At 38.4% G+C, this 7906-nt stretch overlaps 1 protein-coding gene across 1 annotated transcript; it reads right to left on the bottom strand.

Annotated features, from left to right (window-relative positions):
- Positions 1-218: 218 nt before the first annotated feature.
- Positions 219-7437, bottom strand: LOC113232327 (basement membrane-specific heparan sulfate proteoglycan core protein-like; the record flags this gene model as incomplete). Its single annotated transcript, XM_026467005.1, has 13 exons — positions 7310-7437; positions 6897-7037; positions 5898-6149; positions 4807-5003; positions 4525-4646; positions 3763-3976; positions 3351-3542; positions 3012-3154; positions 2641-2809; positions 2179-2390; positions 1202-1417; positions 715-987; positions 219-357 (listed from the first exon to the last, which is right to left on the bottom strand). Coding segments are annotated over exons 3-13 (2037 nt in total), but the record flags the coding sequence as incomplete, so codon positions are not given.
- Between the last annotated feature and the right edge of the window lie 469 nt (positions 7438-7906).

The following is a 7906-nucleotide window of genomic DNA, read 5'->3' as shown; positions in this document are numbered from 1 at the left end:
GTTTCAGAGATTGTCACGAAGGAGTGGCATAAATGTTTTCAAAATTGGTTCATTCGTATGAAAAAGTGCATTAACGCTAACGGAGAATATTTTGAGAAACAATAAATTCATTTCTGACCACTTATAGTATTTCTTTCTTATTCATTCCGGAAATTTATAGTGCGCCTCACGTATTTATCCTTTTATTCTTTTTTCAGAATGAGAAAATAAATATTAACATCATGAAGATTGTAACTTACACTCATAAGCAGAACGTCGGCAGCATTGTTACGAGAATTGTAACTATTAGGAGGCGGGATTTGTCTGAGTGTGTACCGTAAGAAACCTCCGTAAGACTTTACTTTATCGCCGATAAAGCTACAAAAACAAAGAACAGGTTACCTACCTTGAAATTTAATCAATTCAACAAAGTCAGTTACAAAAACGAAGACATGTAATGAGAAGCACCTTCGAAACAAGCTCGTGTGCAATGTACCAAAATCTCAATGTGCAATTGCGAATATCAAGACCTAAAGTTACAGACATTGTCACCTGACACACGAGCGTAAACAGTGTGGGTACGCCTTGCTTTCGTCTTTAATGTTTCTTTATCGCGATATAACGCACAAATTAATCAAAGTAGTTCAATGTGATTAAAATCTATTTATGTTACGTTATTAAATTCTCTCTTTTATGAAAAAGTTTCTAATGGTACATTTTCCAAACCATACCTACCTCAACGGTAAACTCCAATAGTAAATGTTATTTTGTGACCTATCTAAATCTGTCAGTCCTAATTCTCCTCTGAGCAAACGTGGTTGCAAGGAAGTTAGGACTGGCGCATTGTATCTAACGCCGATACCAGGAGACGAAGGTGCACTGGTATAGATCTTGACTTGGTCTGCGATATCTTGAGAGTTGAAACGAACGTTGTTTGTCTTGCGGCGTAAATTGCTGCTCTGGCATTGCTGAGACACGCCTGAACAGAAGCATAGAGCGCAGCCTTGTCTGAAATGTTTTTATTGTGTTAAACTTCAACTTGTACTCCATTTAACAGTAGACAGCAGGGTTTACAAAACAGTTATACTTGGATATTTGGATACTTGGATGGATCCGAATGAGAAATACAAAACTACACATTACAAACTCGTTGCACATTCGAGATGGTGTCATCTGTTAGTGAAGTGTCATGATTTTTTTAAGGTTCTTGTTTTAGACGTACCTAAAATCAGCAGAAAGATAAAACGAGTCGTTCTTGCACTGATCACAATATCTGCCGGTAACATGGTCCTTGCATTGACATTCATTTGGCATAGGTGAGCGTAAGGTGCCTACGGGGTTGCAATTGCTGGGCACAGGGATCTTGCAGGAGTCTCCAGGTATCAGAGGATTACCCACGTATCCGCGATCGCAGCGTTCGCAATTGCGACCTGTGTAACTGTCAATGAAGTTCAGTTAGTGATTTAGATCATCATCGATAAAAAATATTTTGTTGAAAGAAAGAAATTGAGGCACAAACATTAGAGTAAACCATCGAGTATATAACCAGAAATAGAGACGAAATACTAAATACTCATCAGGCAAATGAAATTTATATCTTTTTTAATGTTTTTTAAGTATCAAGTCTCATTTGCGCTGAAATCACAAATTAGAAAGCTGAAATAGTACAGCGCCAACACCTGTGTGTATATCTCCGTATATTCCAAAAATATTCTGTATTTATTGTAATAAAGATAATATCTCTAATAATAACAGACTGTTTCGTTTGGTGGTATCGGAAAAACAGCAAAATATCTAATTACAAAACAAACGAAATTACATTTCATCGATAATTAAATATTAAATATGTAATTTTTCAATTTTCGTCCATTATAACAAAGCTCAAGTTAAATTGGTCGATTTGAAGTGAAACAATTGACTACACGCATCAATTGTTTCGAATTCAAGGCTGGCCATCGGAGCGCGGTTGTCACCGTAATGATTTGGCAGAATAGTTTAAAAAAAAAATTAAATGATATTTCGTCTCTATTTTCATCATATGTATACTCGATGGGGCAAAGACCGCCCAGAAATAGTAGTAGTTGTCCCTAAAAGAAATTACATATTTCGCAACTTGATAGCTTTAATCTATTCAGGCATCCTTGCGTAAGTAGTTATTATCTGATTGTAAGGTTAGTTCTGTAATCAAAAGACACTTACCCTGGAAGACAATCGCAAATGACATCACCGTCAGGGCCAACAGAGCAAGTCCTTGCGAACTGGTTGTCAGGATTGGTGAGTGGGCAAGGACAGGGTCTGCAGCCCATTCCATTATTGGGGTAACCATATTCTCCTGGCGGACATTGCCTTTCTCGTACACATGCGCCAAGCCAGGGACCTGAATGGTCGTGAACGTACCCGGCGGCACATTTCTGGAAAAATACAAATTCGTTATGTTTTACGGTATTGTTCAGAAATAACCAATCATACTACCTATTAACTATTTATGAATGATTGTCTTCATCGAGAAGAGTGATATCATTACATTCATTATTAAAGTGCATTTTATCATAAAAACAATTTGCCAAATTTGAAAGATAAAACGAAATCCCCTATAAGGCCTCTGAAAGTTTTATGGATAGCAGGAAATGCACATATATAGATGTTAAAGTCCGTTCCAACCTGACAAGAGAGACCCTCATATCCAGGGGGGCAAGTGCACTCTTCGACGAGGTTTGCGGCTCCCAAGCCAACGTTGATGTGCTGCGCAGATTCCATGGAGAAGTCAGTGATGTTCGTGCCGGCATTATTAAAATCTCCACGCAGGAGAATAGTTTCAATGTTGTCCAAACTGTAATATGGTACCACAAGTGTAATATTTAAAGTAGGCTTTAAAGTAGGTTCTCAATCTGGATTTAGAATAGGTATCATAATATGTATATATTTATAATCAAATTTAGAATCCACAAAAAAAATGTAAAGTTGTTAATGACGTCATGATGATGGCTACATACTACATACTACACAAAACCATTGAATAACAAGAGACTAACGCCATCATTATGTCCTCTCGTGTCGTGGAAGTTAGTCCGCTAGGGGTAACTTTCATCCAATTCTCAGGAGTCAGTCGGGCTTTAACGGTGATCTGTCTTGGTCTGCCACCAGGAACGATGTGTACTAATGTCTCATATTTGCCCTGAAACGTTCCATTGCTTACAATAGTTATATTGGAGATCGACATTATTCTACAAAAACATGCTCCCCAACCCGCATGGTTTGGTTCGATTTAAATATAAATAAATACTTATGGTCCGTTGAACTGACTAAACATAAAATATAGAATTTCTACTACAGTAGTCAAAACTTGATGAAAAGGAAATTATTAATGCTACCTTGATAATAATCTCTGGTGAACTATCACTCGAGTATCTCGCTGGTTTATGCGGGGAGAAATTGTAGTTGATGTGCCCGCCATATGACGTCAGCTGGTTGCCGTTGTATGTCTCCGGTAAAGTTAGGTAAGGATGCGTGTCCGATGTTAACGATGGATACCAATTATTACCGTAATTGTCCAGTTTGGTAATCTATAATAAATAGTAACAACAGAATAATAACTACGATTCGATAATGTAAAAAAATCCAAATTCAACACAGTGGCGCTACTTGAACCAGGTTTTTTGTGATAATTTGTGCGTGGGAGAATGCACTTAGCGTAATTCTTACGAGAGTTTCATAAATGATTTTTGCACACGCAGTTTCTTTGATATTTCAATGTCTATTACTAATAATTTCATTGATACTCACAGTAGCTCCATTCCATAAAGGCTGATAAAAGTATTGGTTGCTGACTTTCTTGTCGATTTCAATTTGTCCATTCGTCACCTTGACGTCGACCAGACGGGTGCCACCTTCTCCCAGGGGCGTCGGCATGTTGTATGTAAACAAGTCCGCACTGCGGCATTGGGTCGACTCTCCAAAACAGAAGCACCGGATACACTCGCTCTCTGACTGCGCTTCGCTGGATCGAGTATCGATAATGTTTCAAATAAATACAGAGAAATATTGCAGTGAACTTAACTTCTATATGGCTTCTGAATATGCTACGGTAGGTACAAATTATCGAGAAATACGTAGTCATGACGAGGCGACTAATAATTTACAAAATACGGGGTTTTTACTAGTTAATTAGATGACTACATTTACTAGAGAGTCGAAAATATCCCGATACTATTTCCTGAGATCGGCCTCTTAGGCTAAGACCATTTTATGAGTGCATTTAGAGAGACGAAGTAGTAATGGGTATATGGATAAAAAAACATTAAAAACATTTTATGACGCTTTTATTTCAAGGTAGCGTTCAAGAATGTTAATTACTTAACTGGTAACCCAGCTGTACCGCTGCGTATTGAGCATCCGGTTCAAGAAAAGTAGTCAACATAAGTAAAAAAACTAAAATTGCTTCGCAATATGGATAATGGAAGGAGTAATATTGTACCGCGGTATAGCCTGAAATCATACTAAGGACAGACTACTACTATGTAGTACGATAAAAGTAACGACATTTACCTGTTAAAGAATCCAGCAGGGCACACATCGGTCTGACTAACGAAAACGATGGCGTCAGGGTAAGCGAACACTGTGCCTATATTGTTGATACCCTCGCAAGAATATGCGCCACTATGCTCTGGCTAAAAACGGCAAACCAAAATATTACAATTTATTGTAACTTGTAATAAAATGTTTAATATTATTTTACGGTAATTAAAAATAGTAATAGACAATTTAAAATAAGTTATTGAAGTTTCATGTTCGGCTACATAATATTAATTAAGAAATAAGTATCAATACCTGCATATAAGGACAAATAAGTTTTCCGATTCCATTAATGCTTGTCGCAACGCATTGTGAAGGGACATGTCCCCAGTTCAATCTCCATGATATGAGAGGCACGGGAATACCAACGCTTTCACACGTTAAAGTTAGCGTTTCACCGACGGTGAGCCTTATGTTTGAAGGGGTTGGTGGCTTCGTAATGTGCACTGGTGCTGAGAATTAAAATTAAGAACTCGCTTGAAAAAACGAACTTACATTATGATAAATTATTTAAATTCTTTGTTTTAATTTTTCACCCTTGCCCTATCTAAGTGTCCATCCCTCGTCAATTCTATTCGTTATTTGCCTCATTCACCACCGCAACGTCTTTGCTGTCAGAAACTAATTCAGCTATTTCGGAAACTGTCTCAGTAGCAGCTGATCACTTTATTACCGAATCTATTTTATAGGAACTATTATGTGGTATTGTGTAGGAACTACGAGTAAAATATTCTAACTTTGACGGTAACTACCTCCGTGGCCGAACGGTTACTATACAGAACTGCCACTCAAAGGTCGCGGGTTCGATTCCCGGGCCGGGAGAAATATTTGTATGGCCTACATTTATTTCTCTCGTGAGTTTGGGTGTAATTTGTAGTTTGTTTATGTGAGCGTCCATGGCACCCGCGATACAGGGTTTCCCTAGTGCGAACTATGGGTCTGTGTGTTTAAAGTGGTTGTCGAAATTTTTACCTTTCATATGATACCCAAGTAACGTCTACCTACCGCTGTAAAGAGCTTGGATAGTGTGCTGAGCAATCATGACCTGGATGTTGATATATTCAATTGTAATGTTGATGCGCTAAAGCGTAGAGTCACGGACATTCTATTTAATTTTATTAAATAATTTGTCATTAGCGCAGGTTTTGGTTTGATATTTTTATTTAAGTGCATGTTGTTAATAAATACTGTTTATTGTTCGCTGTTGAATACTCGTGTATGATTTGTCTGAAGCTATAGGTGTAATTGGCTTTATGCTTATTTTCTTGTTTTTATTAAATGCAAGAAGCTATTGGTTTTCCATGAATAAATAAATAAAACAGTGAAAATTGTATGAAAATTCTTACCACATCCAATTTCATCAGAACCGTCTCTGCAATCCGACTGTCCATCACAATGGAAACTCTTCGGTACACATTGATCGTTGCTCAAACATTTGAATTCCACAGGGGTGCACATCTGTCGACTACTTTCAACACCACAGTTCTGTTCATCAGAACCGTCCATACAATCATCCTCGGAGTCGCACAACCATGTCTTCAGGACACATCTCCGGTTCGCGCACTGGAATTGATTTGGTTCGCACAAGCCATTGTTATCTGCAATGACGTTATTTATTAGTACGTGCTTGACATCTTTCATTGATACCTTTCAGAAAATCGTGGTAGGTCGAATAAAGTTTCCGAGAACATTTTCATTTTATTATAACTCAGAAATAATTCCTTGGATCCGGCCGGATTCGAACCGACGTCTTTTAGCTTACCGTGTCAGACGCTATACCAACTAAGCCACGGAACGACCAGCGGACCTCACGAATTTTTCTATGTGCTTGCGTCGTGTCTTTGTATTTGGTTTTTTCAACGGCATTTTAGTCGTAGCGCCATCTATGAGAAATCTATGAAAGATTTATCACCCAGTTAGTACCTTTACAGTTACGAGACCTGGCGAGAGATGTCGCTATTCGCTGTATTTAAAATTTTTATTGAATTGATATTCAATTATTTTTTGTGAAATTACTCCACTAGTTTGTTATAATTATTAATACAAAGATCGAAGACTCAGAAAAAATTCCTTCGATCCGGCCGAATTCGAACCGACGTCTTCTAGCTTACCATGCCCCATTTTCATTTTACTTGAGATTCCGAAAAATAGACTATACATGGAGTTGTTGATAACATTTTCAGTTATTAGTATACATTCGGACGGAAAGAACAGCCGTTACGGTGCAAGTCAAACAGTGATTTTAAAACTACATAGGAAAAAATTACACAGATCGACGGGCCTGGCAAAATCCAGTCCTGCAAAACTGTAATTAAAAGAATTAATATAAGATTTTAAACACATACGGCAAGAATCCTCGTCGGAACCGTCGGTGCAATCTCTACGGCCATCACAGACTTGCGTCTTAGATATGCATTGTCCATTGCCACAGGTGGCTTCGTGAGCTCTACATGAATCGAACGCAGGCGGTTGTGGTTTGTAGATCGCTAGAAATAAATGACCTAGTCAATCGTATCATATTTATATCATACCTTCTCGTCACAGGCGTGTTGGAGATTTCATTAACGATTTACGTTACTTTGTATTAGACAGCAGCTTTGCTATGATCGCCAACCGGTCTGTCCATGGTCTGTCCACTACGGAACAGTTAAAGGCTCATGTGGATATATGTTGGAAATAAAGTAACTAATGCCCAAAACCCTCACCATAGAGGAGAGATACGAGCCCAGTAATGGATTGATATAGTACAAACACTTACGTGTAGCATCGACGCTGAGTGACACTCTCAACTCGGATCCTGGTTGTCCTAGATATCTGGGCGCTTGACAAATGTAGGTGCCGCTGTCAGCCGGCTATAATTTCATCATAATTATATTTTGAAGTAATAGACTTAAAATTTCTAGTGTTACAGGGTTATTTTCTTTAAAACGAAACCTATTAACTAACCTAATGGATAAATGTCACGTACCTATTTAAGCCGAATTTTGCTGGACATGTTCCGAACCTGTTTGTGGTCTTCAATTAAGAGATGAGCGGCGGTGACTAAGAAACTTCGCGCTAAAGCCCTGGCAGCCCGATCACTCAGTACGGCTTCGGGCGCAGGCGGAAAATAGTGTTAAATACTACGTCATTGGTTAGTATGAACGAGACTTTAGAAAGTGACGTTGTTAGTGTAGTGTGCAATCCTGAGTGAACTTTAACAAAAATGTAGCAAACGAGAGTAGTTGCTCGCCGACGCCGCCTGCGCCCGCAGCCGTACCGACTGATTTTGACCACATGTCAATTTTCAGTTGAAATAGAACTAGTCTTTTTGGGCAGCTATTTTTAACGAAAAAGAAGCTTGAAAGCAGCCATA

The sequence above is a fragment of the Hyposmocoma kahamanoa genome, unplaced genomic scaffold (assembly GCF_003589595.1).
Source record: "Hyposmocoma kahamanoa isolate Upper Pololo Valley unplaced genomic scaffold, ASM358959v1 71582, whole genome shotgun sequence".
Classification (NCBI taxonomy): domain Eukaryota; kingdom Metazoa; phylum Arthropoda; class Insecta; order Lepidoptera; family Cosmopterigidae; genus Hyposmocoma; species Hyposmocoma kahamanoa.
Note: the sequence above shows the minus strand (reverse complement) of the source record. Positions and strands in the feature narration are given on the sequence as shown.